This window comes from Lampetra planeri, chromosome 30 (genome assembly GCF_965212315.1).
Source record: "Lampetra planeri chromosome 30, kcLamPlan1.2.h2, whole genome shotgun sequence".
Taxonomy (NCBI): Eukaryota; Metazoa; Chordata; class Hyperoartia; order Petromyzontiformes; family Petromyzontidae; genus Lampetra; species Lampetra planeri.
The window spans coordinates 9,276,513-9,297,978 of NC_136136.1; the positions used below are offsets into that span (position 1 = coordinate 9,276,513).

The 21,466-nt window shown below is 50.3% G+C and overlaps 1 protein-coding gene across 1 annotated transcript in view; it reads right to left on the reverse strand.

The window, feature by feature from the left end:
* TTLL5 (tubulin tyrosine ligase like 5) overlaps nucleotides 1-21,466 on the reverse strand; it is a 98,194-nt gene that overhangs the window by 38,302 nt on the left and 38,426 nt on the right. Inside the window, exons 18-32 of the mRNA XM_078608704.1 lie at nucleotides 20,597-20,688; nucleotides 18,747-18,809; nucleotides 17,962-18,015; nucleotides 16,097-16,215; nucleotides 14,700-14,935; nucleotides 12,894-13,027; nucleotides 10,084-10,204; nucleotides 8,966-9,112; nucleotides 8,518-8,615; nucleotides 8,154-8,233; nucleotides 6,338-6,445; nucleotides 5,034-5,243; nucleotides 4,351-4,791; nucleotides 2,626-2,795; nucleotides 1,817-2,055 (exon numbers count right to left, since the gene is read on the reverse strand). Of these exons, the coding sequence (XP_078464830.1) occupies nucleotides 1,817-2,055; nucleotides 2,626-2,795; nucleotides 4,351-4,791; nucleotides 5,034-5,243; nucleotides 6,338-6,445; nucleotides 8,154-8,233; nucleotides 8,518-8,615; nucleotides 8,966-9,112; nucleotides 10,084-10,204; nucleotides 12,894-13,027; nucleotides 14,700-14,935; nucleotides 16,097-16,215; nucleotides 17,962-18,015; nucleotides 18,747-18,809; nucleotides 20,597-20,688 (2,312 nt within the window). The remainder of the gene's footprint in view (nucleotides 1-1,816; nucleotides 2,056-2,625; nucleotides 2,796-4,350; nucleotides 4,792-5,033; nucleotides 5,244-6,337; nucleotides 6,446-8,153; nucleotides 8,234-8,517; nucleotides 8,616-8,965; nucleotides 9,113-10,083; nucleotides 10,205-12,893; nucleotides 13,028-14,699; nucleotides 14,936-16,096; nucleotides 16,216-17,961; nucleotides 18,016-18,746; nucleotides 18,810-20,596; nucleotides 20,689-21,466) is intronic.

The window sequence follows — 21,466 nt, forward strand, 5'->3', positions numbered from 1 at the left end:
CGACCAGGGATGGGCTGAGGAAGCCAATAGGTGGCGGTACAGAAAGAAAGATGCTAATGCACCTGCGTGGATTCGTAAGTGTTATGTTATGGGTATGAGCACACACGTTTCAACCTAAGCTCAAATATATTCCATAAGAAAACTGGCCAAACATGCTCGGCAGACATGTCCTGAACAAGTGTGTTGGGACTCAGTGGGGATTTCCTGGATAACAAAAATTAGCGGTCAAATTGTCACCCCGCTCTCCACTGAAATTCATGAGCCAATTGTGGAAATTGAACATTCCCATGGCAGGGACCAGTTTATCCGAGGACTTGTACTGCCCATTTTAACAATCCTCGACTGGATGAGACCTTCCCCACTCTGAGCAGGTTCGTGGGGGTTATTTAACTATACATCACCACGTTGGTCAGTGCTGATTTGTCAAGGCGGGGAGCATAGACATTGGAGCATAGTACGGTACAACAGTGGATCTGTACTGCCTTTAATGTAGCCAAACAGCAGCCTATCACACCCTCTAGTGCAGTGGTCACCCATCCCAAGCACTGTGCAGGCTCTGCCTTGCTTTAGCTTCTAATATATAACAAGGCCAGGTGCATTCTGGGTGATTTGACCATGGGCTTATCCAAGGACTCCTGAATATAGAACAAGATGTAAACGTGTGTCCAATCTTCTCTCTCTCTCGTTTGCTAATCCTCTCCTAGAGACTGCATGATCCTCTCGTCTGTCCACGCATTATTCAACTGCACGCGACGCATCCCTCCGCGCCGGTTCCAACAGGACCTCGGGCGACGACCCCTCCCTCAGACGTGGGCGATGCCCAAAGGCCCGGACGCCGCCCGCTATTTCTGGGGTTTCTGCGCAGCTGAAAACCCAACTCCCTCCCACGCTCGGCATGACTTCACTGCCCACATACGAGTGCCTCACGTTATTTGAAGTCGTTGCATTTTTACTATATTTGAAATATTGCTTTTCCTCCCCGCTACTCTGACGTTATTAGAAATTGCGCGTGCCTTTTGAAAGACCTACTACATTACACGAGGACCCGACACCGGTCACGCATTAACGAATGGAGTCAACAATTTCCAGATCAGCGTCTTTCACCATGCAATGGAGTGGCGATCATCTCCACCGGTGGCCCGAACAAGTGGTGGAAATTCCACATTTCCATGGTAGGGGGGGGGGTTAGTCTCTTAGAAAGACAATTTTTTTTTATTTCCCAGAAAGAAGTACAGTACTCTTTTTAAAGACCCCAAAAAAATGAAAGGCTGAGTCAAACTTCACACGGAATTTGGATCCATTACCTGCCCGATCTCCTGGCCCACTCCCCTACTCTGTGTAGCGACTGCTTCTCAGAGTCCATGGCGAATATCATCTAATCGCAGACCATGCTTACCCTGGGACTCTATTGAAGGAATCACTCACGAAGTGCGTCCTCCGATGTTCCTGCGGCTCCCCTAGCGTTTGTTTGTGCAAGGGCACTTCCCTGTAGCTCCAAGGGGCAACCCAATGGTGCTGGACTGGGACTGGTGGTGCACCCTGATCCTGGATCCCCGATTCTCCTTGGTTCTAGACCTAGGTGACCCTGGTGACCCTGGTGACCTTGGTGACCTCCTCTGGGGGTGGCCCTGAGCTGTGCGCCGCATTTGCCTTGTCCGTCTGTCTCTTTCCCGCCTCTCCTCACTTCCGCCTTGCCCCAAAACCTCTGCCAGCTGTCCCCGTTTGTTTACCTTACTGTCCCCGGTTGTTGTCCAGGATGCTCTAACCCCCTAATCCGTACAGTGTGTTGAAATGTTGAACCAGCGTCCCACGCTACCTCAGTGCGGCGGTGTGGGGTCGACCCGACCCTTCTGCTGTCCTCCTGACGTAACTCTGCCGCACGCCGCCGCCGCCGCCGCTGGGCAGGTGAGAGATTCCGAAGTCCGGTGCCGATTTAACGGCCAGGTGCTGGGTTGCAGAATGACTCGGGGCGGCGTTGCCGCCAGAGTGGAGGGCGGGAGCCGGCCCAGACTCAGGCCGTACCAACGAGCGGCCCGCCGGGTTCAAGTTAGCGAGCTGTGGAGAAAACACACACATGGCGTGGCTGTGTGCCCATGTTGCTGTGGCTACATCGCCTTGTGTTGTGCTGAACGGACAGGTGCTCGCGAATAGCAATCACCCTTGCATCTATAAATCTGTAAGGCTACATGAGGAACCTTTTGTGCATGTGTGTGGTATGCGTTGAATGTGTGCGTTCATGGGTATCTCTATAGGTACATATTTGCATGTTTATGTGTGTCCATGCATGTTTATATTTTTTTGTGCGTGCGTGCGTGCGGATTGGTGGCGAGGTACTTAGCGCATTGCGCTACAAATCTGGCAGGCTGGGTGCGATTCCCGGCGATGGCTAAGGTCAGCGGTGATATTTAAACCTGTGCAAGGCCTCCCCTACGTCGACTCCGCATTAAATAAGTACACTGTGTGGTGCGAAACATGCGGTCCTGGCCACACCACCCGCTCGCATGCCGAGTCGCCCTTCCAAGGTGTTCGCTAAAAGCACTTGCCCCCGACAGCCTGTGTAAGCTTCACGGCGGATCTTTGTCTAGATGCACGTGCATGCGGAGGTTGCGGTGGGTGCTCACGCACGTGCTGGCCGAGCAGCCCGGCCGCCGTGTACTGCCGCGACGCCTGCTTCTCGGCCAACCGCTTCAGCGCCACCACGACGGCGTCGCCGCCCCACGACGCTTGCTCACGGGACAGAGCCGTGGCCGTTCCCGGCCGCTGCCGAACGGGCGACGAGCCGGTACCGCTGTGCGCTGTCAACAATGCAAACAAACACAAAGATCTCCTTCGATTTAAAGCTTTCGTGACTGCAGGGATTCATCTCCTTGGTTCTTTCGGTAAAGTCACGTAGAAGGGACATAATAAAATAATAAAAATAAAACATAATAAAATAATTCTCACAACGTTTCGGCTACAACGCAAGCAGCCGTTTCTTCACCTGAGGACGGCTGCTTGCGTTGTAGCCGAAACGTCGTGAGAATGATTGTATAGTTGTATTTTTATTATTTTATTATTTCCATTCTACGTGACTTTACCGAAAGAACCAAGAAGACAAAGATCTCCTGTATGGCCTTAACATGAACAAACACACGACACACACACGCGTGTGTATACCCAAATATAACAAAGATCTCCCGTACAGGAGCAAGTGCTGTTCGTGAACACCTATGAAGGCCGGCACGGCACACGAAGGGAGTGGGTTTCCAGCACCACGCCTGACCGCATTTGTTTCCCCAGTGGCAATGTTTGCACACTTCACCAGGTACTCATTTGAGGCGGGGTCAACCTAGGGGATGCCCAGGACTGGTTCTGATAATCGTCGCTGGTGTTGGCCGTGAGCGTCGAACCGAACTCGTGTCACTGGGTTCGTAGTGCAGCGCACTAACCGCTGCACCACCGCTTCCCATAAACAAACACACGCACACACGTGTTAATACCGAAATACGCACACGCATGCACGCGCGCAAACACGCGAGATCATAGCCCTGCGGCCACCCAAGCATTAGTAGGAATTAAGTATTCTTAGATTGTGAATCTGACAGTTTCAGGATGTAAAACTGCAATATCCAGATCTCAACACAGGAGTGCGTGGATTTGAACAAGTAACGGCCAGAACTCATCGTGTAATCACAAAACCTGATTGGTATCCGCCTGCTCATCACCCTCATGTTTCGAATGGCTCCTCCGCCCCCCTGCTTCTTTTGCATGGCGGGGAGTCGGTCAGCAGCGTTGATGTTCTTAGCGAATGAGCCAGTGGATGGCTTCAGGATTAGCCTGGGGAATATCTGAAATGTTGGCGGCGAATGATTGACACGGGCAGCGGTGTTACCGTTTGTGCTTCATGGTTTGAGACTGCAATCGCATTATGGGCCATTCTTAATGTCCAAAACCGCATCCACTGCACAAACCACGGCAGATGCTGATACCTGGTACACAAATGGAAACTTAAAAACTCTTCAGTATGTGACTGTGGTCATCCAGAACAGACCGTACAACATACGATGATGCAATGCCCAATCCATAAATACGAAGGAGACATCACGGCGATGCACTCCGCTCACTGCTGACGCCGTTTTCTGGCATGATCACCTGAATGTGTAGTTGGAGTTGTTGCTCTGCATCTACATCAGCCATATGAAAGGAGAATCGTCCATCGGTGTAGGGGATAGCCGCATCTGCTGTGCTGCTTAAAAACATCTGAAGCCTGAACTTGAACCGGGAAGGATGTCGCCTATGCGGACAACGAGGGGTAGCGAGTGGATGTTTGGATACGCGACATCGTTGGGTTCATAGCGAGGAATTGCTCACCCACTTTGGCGGAGGCCGGCCGTCCCAGCCGCTGGCTGTAAATGGTCGCGGCAGAACGAACCGACGACGCCAGCTGCCCCGTGTGCGAGTTCGCCCACACCCCGAATCTGACACCGCTGCCGCCACCTGCTGCTGCTGCCGCCGCTGCCGCCGCTGCCGCCTTTACTGCCGCGACCGTCAGCGGCTGCACCAGAGCGGTAGCGGCCGAGGTCTCCGGCACGCTTGGAGGCGACGACCGAGCGCCGGTGACCGGGGATGACCCCGAGCTCGGGCCCGAACCGGAGACGCCGATGCCGCTGCCGCTACCACGGCGACTGTCGCCGTTTGGCAAGAGCTGGAGCTCCATGGAAGCGGCACGAGTGGAGGAGTTGGAAGCGCAGGGAGAGGCACTTGCTGGCACTGCTGCATGCTGGGCCAATCTGTCAGTATTTGTGCCACCGTCTGTGGGCAAGAGGCACGAGAGAGACAGGCAATGCAGCGTGGTGCCCACGCAGTCTGGTGCTGTGGCAGCAGCCCTGAAAATCACACGGCGAATACTTTACATCGTTTTTGTCTCAATAACGAAGCTTCAGACATCCCATGCCACGCATCCCGGACGTGCATCAGCTATAAAACAGCGGTCGTCTGTCTGTGGGCCGCATCTTTCTTCAACCTCTCCCCCGAGCCACCTGCGCACACCGTACCTTTACGGCACCGGTCGTTCGAGCCCCCTGCCGATCCGGGCACGTGCGTGGCGGCGACAACCGGGGCGGAAGGAGCGCCGTGGTTCTCCCAAGATCCTGGGTCACCGGCGCTCGGAGCGCCCTGTGTGGGGAGGCTCTGCCACGCCGGCTGAGGGTACTGGGGTGGTTTTGATGCCACCACCGCCGCTCCCGTTTCGCGATGGTGCGTTCCTGTGCCCACATCGTGTTCATACATGCCGAATGCGTGTGTCAGGGAGGTTGGAGCTATGAACTATTTTTTATTTTACCTGGTAAAGCCCACCGAGCTATTATAGCTCTTTTTCAGAAGCAACTTGGCTATCACAAATGATAGCTCTAACGAAGATGTGGTTTAGCATGTGGAAATGTATAGCAGCCAAATACTCTAAACGCACGTTTCTAAAATGTGGAGGGAAAATTCAGAGTACCCAGAGAAAAATCCACACGACCACAGGGAGAACATGCAAACTCCAAATATACAGACATCAGGGTCGGGATCGAACCCACGACCTCCTGCATACCAGGCGAGGAAATTAACATCTCGCCGCCTTGGCGCCCAAGTGGCACCAGAGAAGAATTACGAAACAGGGCTCTTCGGTCAGGGGGCCGACTCGGGCTTTCAATCCTCTGGGGTCAGCAAAAATAAAAGCAATAAATGGTAAATAGTGCCCATGCTAATGTTATCCATTTCATCAAAGAGCCGCTCCCAGGCACCGTGTAATAAATCTACAGATTACGGGTGCGCGGGCCGCACACGCCCCCCACCCCGCCCCGACTTCATTTCACGCGGGCCACGCGAGGCCTACCCCATCGATATTAATCCGTCACTGCAAGCATCTTAGCTGCATTAAGCAGGTACGGGGAGGGGAATGTTTTCCACCTGGCAACACTGCCTCTAATTTTAGACTGCTCAGTCCAGTCATCCGTCTCACTGCAAGAGCCTCTCTCTCAGAGTGAGAAAAGTGACTAAGCTGTGTGTGTTAATACGTGGCCTGCCAAGGATATTTGAAAGTCCCATTCGATCCTCAGCAAGAAAAAGCTTTCCCACCCCTGCTCTGTACCATAAATCATCACACCACACTCGCGTATTAATCATTCGGCGTTACAACTTTTCACCACAAACGCTATTGCTTTCACAAGCCGCGCGCATTTTGAAAATTCATTGCAAGGGAGACCCGTGCTTTGAGAGCGGACTTAAAGAGCCGAGATGGAGGAGCGAGAGGGGCGGCCGGCCCTGCGACCGCCCTACGGCTCCCGCGGGCAGCCAGCGTGGACGCACGACTTACCGGAGCCAGCCAGGGCGTTGCTCTCACTCTCGGCCTTCTCCGCATTGCCAGCCGGGGCCAAGTCTGAGGTGGTCTCGGGGAGGCCTTTGGGATCTCCCTCTGCGTTACCTAGCATGGGGGCACGAAGCGTCAGCTGTAAGAACGCCTTACTAATTGGCTGTGTCGGGTGGTGGCAGGTTGTCCGACACATTTATATTTACACGATCTAACCAAAGAAAACCCTCTGTTATGAAAGAACACCGCGTGTGTATTTAGCGTGTAACACTAGCGGTAGGTACACGTACGTAGACTCCTCTTTGTCATGCCACCGCTGGATGAAAGCCCTCCCGTTGGTGTTGACAAACTGAGCACAGCTTTGTGGGAAGTCAACAGCCGTCCCCCGTCCCGTGTATCTGTCTGTGTAAGGTGGCGCGGCGGTGAGCGGTGGTGCAGTGGTTAGCGCACTGCGCTACAATGCCAACGAGCTGGGTTCAACCCCTTGTCATGTCCAGCACAAGCAGGGAGTTAATTAATTTGTACATCACAAAACCACGAGAGCTGGCTGCGGCTTGTATGTATGTATCTTGAACGTCTTACCATGTAGCCAACCACGCGAAAAGGAAGTGCAGGTTTAGGGAGGCCTTCAGCCACCAGTGGATTGATCGCGACTGCTGATGATGATGATAATGTGGTTTATGAAAATAGCAGCAACGGGGAGACAAAGTCATCGATGTATGTGTGGTGGAAACTGTGCCTCATTTACTCTGCTGACCTTACAAGGGTGCCCGTGAACAGAGCTCGTCTCTACACTTCATAGGGCTTAAGAGGGTGTCTTTGTATCTTGTGTGTGCGAGAGCATGTATATCTGTAAAGTGTTTAGTCTGCACACCACACATTCTTAGCGGTATTTAAGTTAAAGCCTCGAAAATATTAACGGTGGTTTTGGCTCATGGACAACTGTGCCAAACGGCAGCAAATGTGAAATACTCCTCCAACAAGAGGCATTCTCGACCTGTGTACACGTGTCTGCATGAGTGCTTGTGTCTGTGTGTGACAGGGAGCGGGATTGTAGCGGTTAGTGTGCTGCGCTACGAACCCGGCGACTTGGGTTAGATTCCCGCTCACGGTCAACACCAGTGAAGATGATCTAAACCGCTCCTGGGCCTCCTCTAGGTCGACTCAGCCTCAAATCAGTACCTGGTGCCGTGTGTAAAAACATCGCCACTGGGGAGCAAAGGTTGCAAACGGGTTTTGATTCCTTACCCGTACCCAGTCGCACCAGGGTCGCAAACGGGTACCCGTACCCGTACCCGGCCGGGTATCGGGTAGGGTACGGGTATCGGGTACCCGGTTGTGACCTCTGCTGGGGAGACAGAGGCGGTCGGGCATGGTGTGGCCACCTACCCCCGCGTCTATGGTGCCGGCCTTCATAGGTGATCACTAACAGCACTTGCCCCAACAGTCTGTTAAGGCTATATGGGGGAGCCGTCTTTTGTGTTTCCAGGAGTCTGTGAGCGCATGAGTGTGTGTGTGTGTGTGTCCGTAAGGTATTCGGTGAGTTTTCCAGTGTGCAATTGAGTGTGAGAGTCTTTGCGTACATTTAAGTGTGCAAATGAGCAGATGTGTGAGTGATGGAGTGTCTTACTGAATGGGTAGGTAGGTAAGTAGGTTGACGAGGAAGTGAATAATTTTTTTCGTTAAACTGTAAGTGAATATGCAAAACAGTGAGTGAGTGAGTGGGAGAGTGAGTGAATTCATAGGCGAGTGCGTGTGTTCGCGAGTGCGTGTGTGGGTCGGTGGGCAGGTGAGTGCGTTAGCGAGTGAACGAGTCTCTCACTATTCCGTGTGCCCAGGAAGACACTCGCAGAGCGGTTCTTGTGCGTATACTGAGTGAGAACTTCCTCCAGCTCCCCCTCACTAAGCCACATGGCACACACAACATCGCGCCAAACACAACATACACCGTCATATCACAATGCCACCATATGTACCGTAACACCAGAACATACACAATGATATAAGCTGAGTTGTATGAAGGGAAAATATGAGTATCATCATTATTATTATTTTAACTGGTTGGGTGTTGCTGCGGTCATAATGCCATGAGATCAAATCGCAAATGAAACCTGCTAATTGATGACAATTATAACTGCTGGCGGGTGAATGGCTACGTGCCTCATGATGACCCCGAGTCTCCTTACCTCGCACTGTCCATGAAGCGGTGGAACATCTCGGGAGGCAGCGTGTCTGCTCCGAGTTTTCCATCCTTGGTGGAGCGCTGGGTCATCAGCTCCGTCTCCTGCCGGTTACGCATGCGGCGAGAGAGCACAGGGTGAGTGCTGCAGCCACAGAAGTGGTGGTGGTAGTTGTGGCGGCGGTGGTGATGGTAGTAATGGTGGCGGAGGTGGTGGTAGTGCTGGTGGTCACAGTCGTGGTAGAGCTGCTGCCGAAGATAGAATTATTGGCAGCGGTGACAGCGGTAGGGGAGGCAGTCAAAGCTGAGGTGTTATTTGTGATGGTGGCGATGATGGTGGTGGTCGCGGTGATGGTGCTATTGGCAGTCGTGGTGGTAGTGGTGGAATTGGTAGTGATGTTGGTGGCGGTTCTGACGCCGTCACTGGGTGGAGTGGCAGTCGCGCCGCTGCCCACCCGTTTGTAGTGCAGCAGGAAGATCCCGAGCTGCCCCGACAGGACGCGCTTGCGGTCGGCCGGGGGCAGTCGGCGCCCGGGCAGCGCGACGCGCACGGGAGCCTGGAGGTTATCGGCCGCGCGGCGCAGGAAACGCACCACCAGGTCCTGTGGCCGGCAAAGCATGGCGCGGTTAGCGAGTGCCTCTCAAGGGCCGTCGCAGCACGGAGGACGGGGGGCAATGTGGTCGGAGCCGCGTGCGATCAACCACCCTCGACTCACCAGGACTGCTACCGGCTTCCACGTGCCGAGTGCTCGCGTTCAGCCGGCTTTAACGACTCAAACGATATCACCATCATAGATGTATTAACTATTTGCACGTGGAGAAAATACACAAACCATTACAACGCACACTCTGATAACACAATTATAACTACAACAGCAGTAGCAGCATCGTTCTGCCTTGTTTTCAAGGGAAGCCCTCCATGATGCTCTTTGCTCATGGGGAACGTCATGTGTTGGTACGGCCCACAAGAGGGTGACGTGGGGGCCACCAAACTCGGCCGTCTTTGTCTCCCCAATGCAGATCTTTAAATACCGCATCAGGCACTCATTTAAGGCTGAGTCGATCTAGGGGAGGCCCACGACCGGGTTCAGATAATCGTCACTGGTGTTGGCCGTGAGCGGGAATCACACTCGGGTCTCTGGATTTTGTAGCGCAGAGTGCCAGCGGAATGCAAAAACAAAGATCCCCCATATAGCCTTAACAGACTGTTGGAGCAAGTGCTGTTAGCAAGCACCTATGAAGGCCGGCACAGCACACGAGGGGGTGGGTAACCAGCACTGCACCACCGCCCCTCATAATAGGGAGCGGTAGTGTAGTGGTTAGCCCTCTGCTCTACGAACCCAACTCATGGCCAACACGAGTAATATCTTAACTTATCCTGGGCTTCCCTGAGGTCAGCTCAGCCTCAAATAAATATTTGATGCAGTGTGAAATCATTGCCACTACGGAGACAAAGGCGGTCAGGTGTGGTGCTGGCCACACACCCTCGCGTGCCGTGCTTGCTTTCATACAGTCTGTTAAGGCTGTACAGGGGATCTTTGTGTTTGACTCGCACACACTCACACACTCGTACCATTTGCTCGGTGTCCGTGGGCAGCGGAGGCCCAGAGGAAGCGGGCTCCCTGCTCTCCTGCACAAGTCGCTGTTGGACTCGAGAGAGGTATGCAGCAAAGGCCTGTCGAGCCTGCACCTTGCTGTGTCATACAAAAACAAATATCTCTGTTAGCGAGCACCCATTAAGGCCTTAATGGGACACTCTTGAACACCCTTGTCTCTTTAATGCTGATATTAACGCACCGCATGAGGGTCCTCGTTTTAGGCCAAGTAGACCTTAGGGGAGGCCAGCAGGCTAAGTTCATGTTCCCATTCACAAGTTCTCACCCCAGTCGAAGCTCAAATCAGCCACTAGTCCCTTCAAGACCCGACAAGAAAGATTACTTCCACTCTGTGTGAAAGCAAAACAACGAATGTCTTGCGATGAAATGGTTGCCACAAATAGACATGTGAAGGTTCCACAACTGGCCGAAGGATGCCAATGGAGATGAAGAATGCTCGTTCGAAGAGGAGGACATATCGACCTTCAGAAATAGGCACAGCCCTTATCGTCAATCCACTGCTGGACAATGGTCACAACATGCCTTTGTGGGTAGTCAGGGTTATTTGACCTGACTTCACCATACTGGTCAGCGCTGGATTTAGGAAGACGTGGAAGCATAGAAGTAGAATACAATGGCTATTGCCGTACTGTCCTCCGTGTATCCTCACGACAACCTGTTTGTGTATGGTGGTCAACAATCCAAGCACTATCTGGGATCAACCCCCACTTAGCTTGTGAGATAACAATATAATAATAACGTGGTAATAATAATTAGTGCCGGTTTATAGCACCAAGGACTGATGAGCTTGGTCGCATTCCGGGCGATTTGGCCATAGCCTCTTGACTAAGAATCGAGATAAACGGAATACTTTAAGGCGTTATTGGCCAGGCCAGCACACGGGCAAACTTCCAAGTTTACTAATGTCTAAGACTGGGTGGGCGGAGGTGCTTTACATGAATTAACACAAACATTTCTCTTGCCGCAAAGAATGACTGGCTCCAGTGCTTACTAAGACGGCTAAATTATCAGCCTTGGCAACTCTAAAGACCGAGTATCCTGATAAAACCACAGAGCTCTTCACATTTTTCCGATTAAAACCCGAGCCAAGAAACGGCACCGCCATTACTGTCGCTCCTATTATAATTATGCAACACCCATGGAAGGGAGTGGTCGTTGGCAGTAGCGGAGGTGCGGAGATTAATGGGTTTGTTGGAACTTGCAGGGCTTAATGAGTAAAATTCCACGAAACCGGTAGAAGCGAAAAAATGAAAAGAGTAGGGAGGTATGGTATTTCATTTTGGATTACACTACAATGTGATTTAGTGGAACTATGTACATGTTGTGGGGAACGGTGGTGTAGCGGTTAGCGCTACGCTGCGTTACGAACCCGGCGACCCGAGTTAGATTCCCGCTCACGGCCAACACCAGTTACGATTATCTGAACCGGTCCTGGGCCTCCAAGAGGTCGACTCAGCCTTAAATGAGTACCCAGTGTGGTGTGTAAACATCACCACTGGGGAGACAAAGGCGGCTGGGCGTGATGTTGGCCACCCACCCCCTCGTGTGCCGTGCCAGCCTTCATAGGTGCTCGCGAACAGCACTTGTCCCAATAGCCTGTTCAGACTATACGGGGGATCTTTGTCTATGTATCCAATGCTGGACGAAGGCTTCCCCACACCCGTGCGAGTTGTGGGATTGGGTGATTTGACCGTACTTACCCACGCTGGGTCAGTGCGGTTTGAAGGTGGGGATGAGAAGCATGGGACCCCGGACGTACAGCACAATGACAGATTTTGCCGCACTGCCTTCTGGTTCCCACCACATAGCTCCACAGCAGCAGCCAATGAAAATCTGTTGGTGCCTCTTGGTCACCCACCCCAAGCGCTATCCAGGTCTAACCCTGCTTATCTTCGAAGATCTGATGAGACTGGGTGAATTCTGTGCGATATGGTCATGCGCGCTGGAGCGATACTGGAACCACAATGATGGTTTTAATATTGTTGGTGATAACTAAACCAACTCAAGGTGTTCAAGGTGTCTCAATTATTAAATGAGAATTAAGCGGTGCTCATCTCCGCTGGGTGGTTCTGAACCAGAGGGGGAAAATTCCACATTCCTTTGACAGAGGCCAATGTCCCTCATTTGATGTTAAGTCAAGTCAAAGTGTGGAACACACTTGTGCAGGGCGGGGGTGGAGGGCAGGTCACCGAGACAGGCAATGGGAGTGGCACCTAGGGGTCGGCGACCAAGGAGAACTCAAGCCAGGTGGTGGTGGTGGCGGAAACGAGACTGTAAGAGTCATCCTTGAAGAACGTGTCAACTGTGGGACCGAGGCAAGGCCGAAAGCTCGAGTAGACATTGGAAGTCAGAGACCGCCTGTGCAACTATTGCAGGATCTGGCAGAAGGAATGAAGCGATAAACTAAAAGTAAACGATAAACTATATTTAATTTTTAACAGGTAAGGCCCACTAAGCTATATAGCTCTTATTCAGAAGCGACCTGGTCACAAACGACAGCCAAACGAAGTGACTTATCATCACGTGGAAATTTCTAGCAGCCAAATACTCGAAATGCGTGTTTCTAAACGTGGAGGGAAAAACCGGAAGAATCGAAGAAAAATACACGCGGACACGGGGAGAACACGCAAACCTCCAAATATACAGCAGCAGGCGTCTGGTTAGGATCGGACCCACAACCTCCTGTATACCAGGCGAGGTAGTTAACATCTGGCCACGATGGCGCCCCATGGTGGCGAGATATTAACGATGGCGACATCATCGTTACCTGAGGTTCCCTCCAGAGAGCAGGGCTCGCAGGACGGCGTCTTTGGGCCGAGCCTCGTCCCGTCTCGGCGCCTTCTGTGCGACATCCCTCGTCTCCCTGGCAACAATGGTCTCCTTGGCAACCGCAGTCTGGATCTGTTAATTGAGCCAAATTAGCAAAGCAAAGGGCACATAATAAATTGATGACGACGACTTTTCAAAACTCCGCTGTTACCAAAATTAGCTTAAAAATGTGCCACGCTTTTGAAAAATGGACGCCCGTTTTAGTAACGGAAATTAATACTTGAGATGTTTGTTTTTGCAGAGTTATTTATTCGTTTCAGGGGGAAATTCTCCGAGGAGCTGTGTAAATAAACGTCCTTTAATCATTACCGTGCGCTTGTTTAGCTACCTGTCAGCCTCAATGAGGTGGCTTGTTTTTGTTAGAAAAACTGCGGTTTCATATATTTATACGCACATAACATGCGTACATAAACACGCACACGAATGCACACACACACACACATAGAAAAGTGCAAACACACAAATACAAAGATTTCCCATTGAGCCTCGTAAACCGTTGGGGAAAGTGCTGTTCACGACAGCCCATTCAGGCTGGCACAAAACGCGAAGGGTGTTGCACCGTTGCTGCATTTCCACAGTGGGTGCCTTCTATCAACAGGACAGAGCTCTTCACAAAATAAAATTGGCCACGTGACATCAAATGTGTGTGGCATCATCACGTCTTGTAATGTCATCACCAATCCGCACCTCTTGTGTCCAGGTATCTCAACCTGGAATTATCTCACTTCTTTTCACTAATTTCGCTCTCTTGCCTACAGCTTTCTCGTCTCCAGCTCGCCATTTCACCTCGCTAATCTGTATCCGGCCATATCTCTCTGTGGATCACTCCAAGAGCCTTTGTGGGAAACATCAGGCTTGCGGCCCGTCAGTTATGAAAAACTGTGCAATTATGGGGAGTGGGTCCCAACCACTATTCTATCTTCTACGTTCCAAGAGAATATAACCAATGGTGAGTTGGGCCCCAAACACGATTCTAACTTCTACTTTCCAAAATACGAGGGTGGCTCAACCTTGCAATAAACAGCAGTGTGCTGAGACTTTATGGTTTGTATTGTGATTTGTATATGTTGGTTACTAAGGTCCCAAAAGACCACACAATGTTATTGGCACTGGTCAAACATCACAATGCTGAGAAAATACCTGCAAGTTGTTAGATTGGGATCACACAGAGCAAGAGAGCCCCTTCCTGTGGAAACTTGGCAGGGCCCTCCTGAAAAAGTCTTGAGACTTGGTGAATATGTCTTAGATAAATGCACGAAAGAGATCAGAAATAACTAAGTCTTCACACTAATCAAAGTCGCCAACAACAACCATCTCTGCTTTGGAATTGTTTCTGGAATCTCTTTGGAAATGTTAAAAGGTAATAATCAAAAGTAATCAAACTACTTTGCAGCTATTTTAACAGTAACAACGTGAAAATAGAGTAATCAATGGGGTCACTGGTGGCCGACTTTGGCAAGATGATTCCAGTGGCTTGTTACTCTGCGTATGCAGAGGAACAAGGTTTTTCCCTCCACATTTAGAAACATGTGTTTGAATATGTGGCTCGAATAGATTTACACACGATAAGCCACTTCGTCGAGCTATCATTTGTGGCCAGATTGCTTTTGAAAGAGAGCTATATAGTCCAGTGGGCCTGACCTGGTAAAATAAAAAATAGTTTAATCGTTTAAAGCACCCGAACAACACAAGAACAAGGACGCATCAGAGAAGCTCTCGGGGGAGTCGCAACCACAAGCCCTACCTTGGCTGTCGATCCGTTCTGTTTGGCAACCCTCTCCACGACTGGCTCCTCACCCACGCTGTCGTCGTCACCATCGTCGTCCTCGTCATCTTCTCCGCTTTCTTCATCCTCGTCTTCCGCATCAAGGTCCTCCGCCTCTTCGTCCGCCTCCTCTTGGGGAGATTCCCTTGAGGTTCTCTTCCTGGAAGTTGGCTTCCTCTCAGCAGGAAGCCGCCTGTTCCTCGCCCTCCGCTTACCTGCCGAGTGGCGCAGTCCCCAATCAATCACCAATCAGTGGCTCGTATTCATTCGTGTTGAAGCAATCCTGGCACTACCTTAGATTTACTCAGCCATAAATTAGTTCCTGGTGCACTCACGAAAGGCTTTATTTGGATGTGTGCGTATACATGCATCAGGGATAGTGCTGCTCGGAACCCCGAGTTACATTCCCTGCTGTCGATAACATACATGGCAGGTGATATCTGAACCTGCCCTAGTGTTCCCCGAGGCCAACTAATCCGTAAATAAATTGAAATATAACTAAGCAGACAATACATCTCCTTCATATACGCATCTCTCCATTTAGTATTTCTAACACCACCTATCGACCACACAGACTTATGGAAGTGCAGAACTTCAGCAGCACTGATTCAGTACAAGCGAACTCTGGATCGGTTTCAACATAGAGTGTCCCCCAGCAGAATGAGGCTTGCTTGGATGAATGCTGGTTTACTCAGCGAGGAAACATCAGCGAGGAAACATCAGCCCACAGGAGACAAAGGCAGCTCGATGTGAGTACCATTCCAAATATAAGAGGTGCTCGCCAACAGCACTCGCCCCATCTGTCGATGTAGGCTATATGGGAGATCTTCATCTTTGTGTGCATACACATGTGCATGTATGAGTGTGGATTTACTGTAGGGGAGCGGTAGTGTCGCAGTTAGCGCGCTGCACTACGAACCCGGCGACCCAAGTTCGATTCCCGCTCACGGTCAACACCAGTGACAATTAACTGAATCGGACCTGGGCCTCCCCGAGATCGACTCAGCCTCAATTGAGTACCTAGTGCGATGTGTAAAGACATCACGACTAGGGAGAGAAAGGCAGCCGGGCATGGTGCTGCCCACCTACCCCTTAGTGTGCCGTGCCGGCCTTCATAGGTGCTCGCTAACAGCACTTGCCCCAACAGTCTGTTAAGACTATACGGGGGACCGTTGTTTTTGTGTATTTGCTGTATCAGTCATCTCAGTCAGTAGCCACAACACCTAGGTCTGTCCCGTGACCGCCTGCCATCAGTGAGCATTCCACACTCCACGTGACGGCGGCCTCACAGTGCACCTAGCGCCGTGACGTCGCCACGGGCGCCACTCGGTGGCGAGCGACCGTCAGCGGCCGTGGCCGTTGTGTGCGCGCCGTGCCTGCCGTGCGCTCCCGCTGCTGCCGGCGCCGTCGCTTGCGCGCCTCCAGCGAGAGGAGCCTGCGCTCGTAGAGGTGCAGCCTGGCGTAGGCCTCGCCCAGCAGAGCCGGCTCCACGGCCCTGCATGACGCGCGCGCGCGCACATCACACAAAGACAAAGATCCCCCTTGTAGCTTTAAGAGACGTTTTGGGGCAAGTGCTGTCAGCGAGTAGCAGCTATAAAGGCTGGCATGGCACATGATGGAGTGGGGTGGACAGCACTAAGCCTGGCCGTCTTTGTTCCGTGAAAATTACATTAGGTCAGGGCAACGAAATACAATGTTGTACCGTACCTCTATGCTCCCACGTCTAAGCTTCCCGTCTTTACCAACCCACACTGGTCAGCACGGTAGTGCTTACACCTTTGTGCTGCACAGGGACAGCTGCCGCTCAAGGGCCACCTTGGCTAGACTGCAGCAGAGAACGAATATGGTTGAGGTGGGATGTGATGTAAGTTCCTTTGAATTCAATCTTAATTTATGAGCTTTCGTGACTGCAGGATTTATTCTTTGGTTCTTTTCGGTTAAGTCACGTCTAAAAATAAAATATTTTTTAGTTATTTTAATTTATTATTTTATTTTTAGACGTGACTTAACCGAAAAGAACCAAAGAATAATTCCTTTGAATTGCTGTGGCATTTATGGAAGCGCCATACAAATGCAAATCCTTACCCAGAAGGTTAAACTGTACTTTTTGTTCGAGAAAACTTGTAAGAACGGTGAATAAAGCCTTCTCTCAAGTTTAAAGCCTTCTCTATTATTCAGGATATTTCCTCCTACAAGTAGGCAGGAATCCGGTGGTGTAACACGTCAACACCAAAACCGTTGAGTTCTTTGGGAGATGTACGCAGCCATTTCAGGACATCAGCGTTCACTCCCTCGTCACAGTTCACTGACCTGTGTCCATTTTAGAATCTTTTACACAACTCGATTTAATTTCCGCGAGATACACGCACCACCCACCACACCGTAGAGCCAACCTGTAATTCACAGCTGTTTGACAATTCCTTTAACAGAAACTTCATCAGCAGTGCGATCCCACAGCACGTGAAATGCCATTCACCAGCTGCTTCAAGCGCAGCCGTGACGTCACTGCGCACAGGTGTCGCCAGTTGTTGCAACAACCAACAAAAAATGTGGGTTAACCTTGAACCACCCTCGCAAGCCAACAAAGATAAACATCAACACACGTGCTTATACACGTGGACATACACAGTGCTATTATAAGGCGCCTATAAAGGCCGAAACGGCGTACAAGGGGTTGAGTGGCCAGCACCACACCCGGCCGCCTTTGTCACCACAATGCTGCTGTTTATACACCGCACCAGGTATTCATTTAAGGCTGAGACGACCGAGGGGAGGCCCAGGACCGGTTCGGATAATTATCGTCGCTGGTGTTGGCCGTGAGCGGGAATCGAACTTGGGAAGCTGAGCTCGTAGCGCAGCGCGCTAACCGCTACACTATCGCTCCCACACAAAAGCACACGTACAAACACGTTACATTTCAGCCAGGCAATTTTCACGATTCCTCGCCTGAAATCTCCATTAAATTCTTAGCATCAAATGTGATCTCAACTGGATCGGGGGATCCGCAGAATCGCGGAATTGTCGGGGGCTGGACTGCATGGCACCCAGTGTGACGTTCAGTCAAGGAGAGAAGGCCCATGAGGCCTGGCTGGCCTTGTGGAATCACCATTGATACTTATGGCCGATTGTTCATTCCAGAAGTGCCAATGAAACCAGCCTTCAGCCATGCTTAGCCAAGTTAATGAAGATGACAGCAATGTTGAGGAAGTTGGTGATGATGGTGATCTCTTCGCACACTCACTTGGCTTTTCCCGTTACGGAGGGAATGATTGTCGTCGCAGTCGGTTTTCCCGCCCTATGCATAAATAATGAGAATTTAATTGATAACAAATCGATTTGATTGACATATCCATCAATTCGTTAATACAGAATTTTAACTCTAAGTCCAATCACCCATCCGTGAATTAATTTAAGGGATGCATTCACGCAAACTCTCAATTCTCATTCAAGTGGCCCATCAATTGATTTACAGTGAATCTGAATGATCGTTTAAATTGAGCCACCCATTGATTTATCCCAATGCTTATTCAAGTGGTTAACCAAATCCACTGACAATGACACATTGCTTATTCGACGTAGGTCCATACATTGAATGGCAAAGTCTCTTCAAGCGATTCAGCAATTAATTTACACTGCACGTCAGTGCTCATTTAAATGGCACATCCACAAATCCAGTGATGTCACATCTAAATGATCATTCAAATGCCCCACGACATCAACTAATCGACAATGGATCTCAATACTAATTTTATCGACCTATTAGTTCACGCACAACTTTCAACGTTCACTTGACCAACCTAACCATCAAGTGAATAACATCGAGTATCACTACTCATTTAAGCAGTCTAACAATTTAAAACTATTGAACTTGTTAATTCAAATTACCTACAACATCTCGACTTCCGTTGAATCTCAAGCAAGGCTCAGTCTATTGCTTCGAAAATAATCTCAGGATATCAAGGTAACTTCTGAATAATGCTGTCCTCTGGCCGTATGCCCCAGCACAGACTTAACAACTCTTCTCACCGGCTGTGAAAAAGACGTGTGGCCAGCATGTGGTTGAGTGTCGTCTTATTCTCCATGAAGTTACTGTAAGATGACAAAACACACGAGGACACGGTCAGCACCAACGCTAATCCGGACTCACAGGTGACCTGCTAGCGGCACAACTGATTACACCATTATCACGAGTCCAGTTGGTTAATTAAAGTAAACTATAAAAAACTATTAACTATATTTTATTTTACCAGGAAAGGCCCGCTGAGCTATATAGCTCCTTTTGAGAAGCCATCTGGTCGCAAATGACAGCTCAAGTGGCTTATCATGTGGACATTTATAGCAGCCATATACTGTAAAAGCATGTTTCTAAATGTGGAGGGAAAAACCGGAGGACCTGGAGAAAAATCCACACGACCACGGGGGAAAGAGACGCAAAGTCCAAATTTACAGACATCAGAGTCGAGATCAAACCCTCGACCTCCTGTATATAGAAGTGGTTTCCCAATCAAACGAGCATGTAGTGATGCTCATCTCTTGTTTGCAGGCATGAGCTCGTGGTGGAAATTCCACATTCCTATGGCGGGGCAGGACAACAACTGTTGACATCCAACAAAGCGGTACTTTGTTGATCGGCCCGGAGTGATGAAGGGCTGCACTCTAACAACTGGCCCACCTGACCAGTTGCACGGAATCATATTAATCATAAGCTGTCAGCCATTCACTCACTCACTCTCTATATAAACGACGAGGGTAAGAGCCTGTTTGGATCAGATTTCTCTTTTCAAAGAGAGACCTGGGTAATATAAATACACCAACAGCAACAAAACGCAGAATTAATCATCGTAAAGGTCCTGAAGCAACTCGTTAAAACACAGCTGCTTGTGCAACACATTACAATGCAGAGTTGAACATGTGACTAACAAAATAATGAATCATTTTCGTAGTTGTGGAGAATATCAATTACAATTTTTACCCAGACAATTTGCCTTCCTACAAGTGTCCATCCATGTAAAAAACACAAGTGTTTTTTTTATACAACCCAACAACCATAAGGCCTTGAGGCCTTGGGTTGTGTCGGGCGCCACGGTGGCATGATGTTAACTACCTCGCCTGGTGTGCAGAAGGTTGTGGGTTCGATCCCGACCCTGACGTCTGTATAATTAGAGTTTGCATGTTGCTCCCCCCGTGATCACGTGGATGTTTATCCAGGTCCTCTGGTTTTTCCCTCCACATTTAGAATCATTGCGTGTAGATAATTTGGCTACTATGAATGTCCACATGATAAGCCACTTCGTTGAGCTGTAATTTGTGGCCAGGTTGCTTCCGATAAAGAGTTGTACAGCTCAGTGGACCTTACCTGGTCAATTTAAATTGTTTTCAAATATCGATTTAAAGCTCTCGTGACTGCAGGGATTCATATTCTTGGTTCTTTCGGTAAAGTCACGTAGAAGGGAAATAATAGAATAATAAAAATTAAACAATACAATTCTCACGACGTTTCGATTGAAACACAAGCAACCATCATAAGGTGCGAAAACCACAGCAAGAACATTTGAAAAAAGTGGTTTTCACACCTGATGACGATTGCTTGTGCTGCAATCGAAACGTCGTGAGAATATGATTGTTTTATTTTTATTACTTTATTAATTCCCTGCTACGTGACTTTACCGAAAGAACCAAGAATGAAGTTTACAAATAATTTCGTCTTTACGAACAAGTACCCTCTTGACCGGTTTCGACATTCAGTGTCTCGCCAGTGGCGACAGGCTTTGCTTAAACCAACGCTGGTCAACTGACAAGTCAACGTTTTTTCCCCCGCCGTTATTTTATTTTATTCATCGGCTAGAGAACCAAATTCCCAGTGGGGTCACACAAACCTGTAGAGCTCCCAAGAGTGGGGAGTGGGGAGGATGCGGACAAACCCGCCCCTGCGCTCGTACTCCTCCTGCACACGGCGCAGAACCTTCACCTGTGGGGGGGGGGGGGGGGGGGCAGGGGGGGGGGGTCCACAGCAGGAAGAGGTTTTGTGGTTGAGAGATGGAGGGTGATGTGGTGAGGTGGTGGAGGGCAGTGGAAGGTGGTGGTGGGGGTGGTAGAAAGCAGGAGGGTGGTGGTGCGTGTGGGTTGTTTTGGTTGTTTTTTTGAGGGGGGAGGAGAGGGAGACAAAATGATTGGATGAGAATGTGTGGAGAAGGGTGGTGGTGGTGGCGGTGGTGGTGGCCAAGCAGGACACAACAGGGAGAATGAGAGAAGCGTACAGAAGAGAAGAGAGATGACAGGTCAGAGGAAAAACCACATAGGCAGTTCATTATCATCACATGTGTACATGTACAGCCGTTTGTAAATCTACTGCTGGATGAGGGGATAACACTCAAAGGGCAGCACATACAATTTCATTGAACCCACTTGCTGTCCTGCCCAGCTGGTTTGAGAGTTTCGCAATCCCACGTGAGCCACCAATTCACAGACGTGCACCACTGTGCCGGGAGAAGGATCAACGTTCAACGACCACTCCAAATTCAATCCAGCATCAATTGCTACACTGCCTTCACTGTTGTAGAAAGTCTACACACATTCTCTCTCATCTCTTGAGTTCCCCTCCGCGCCAGCAACCAAAGCTTCAATGCAAAACCTCAAGTCGACCTCAACTCGGTGGGTGGTGGCTCCTCCTGCTCCTCGACTGCTCCTGATATCTGGAGCTCCCTTCCCCGCCCCAGCCATCCGCACAGCTAACCTCCTCCCCCTGG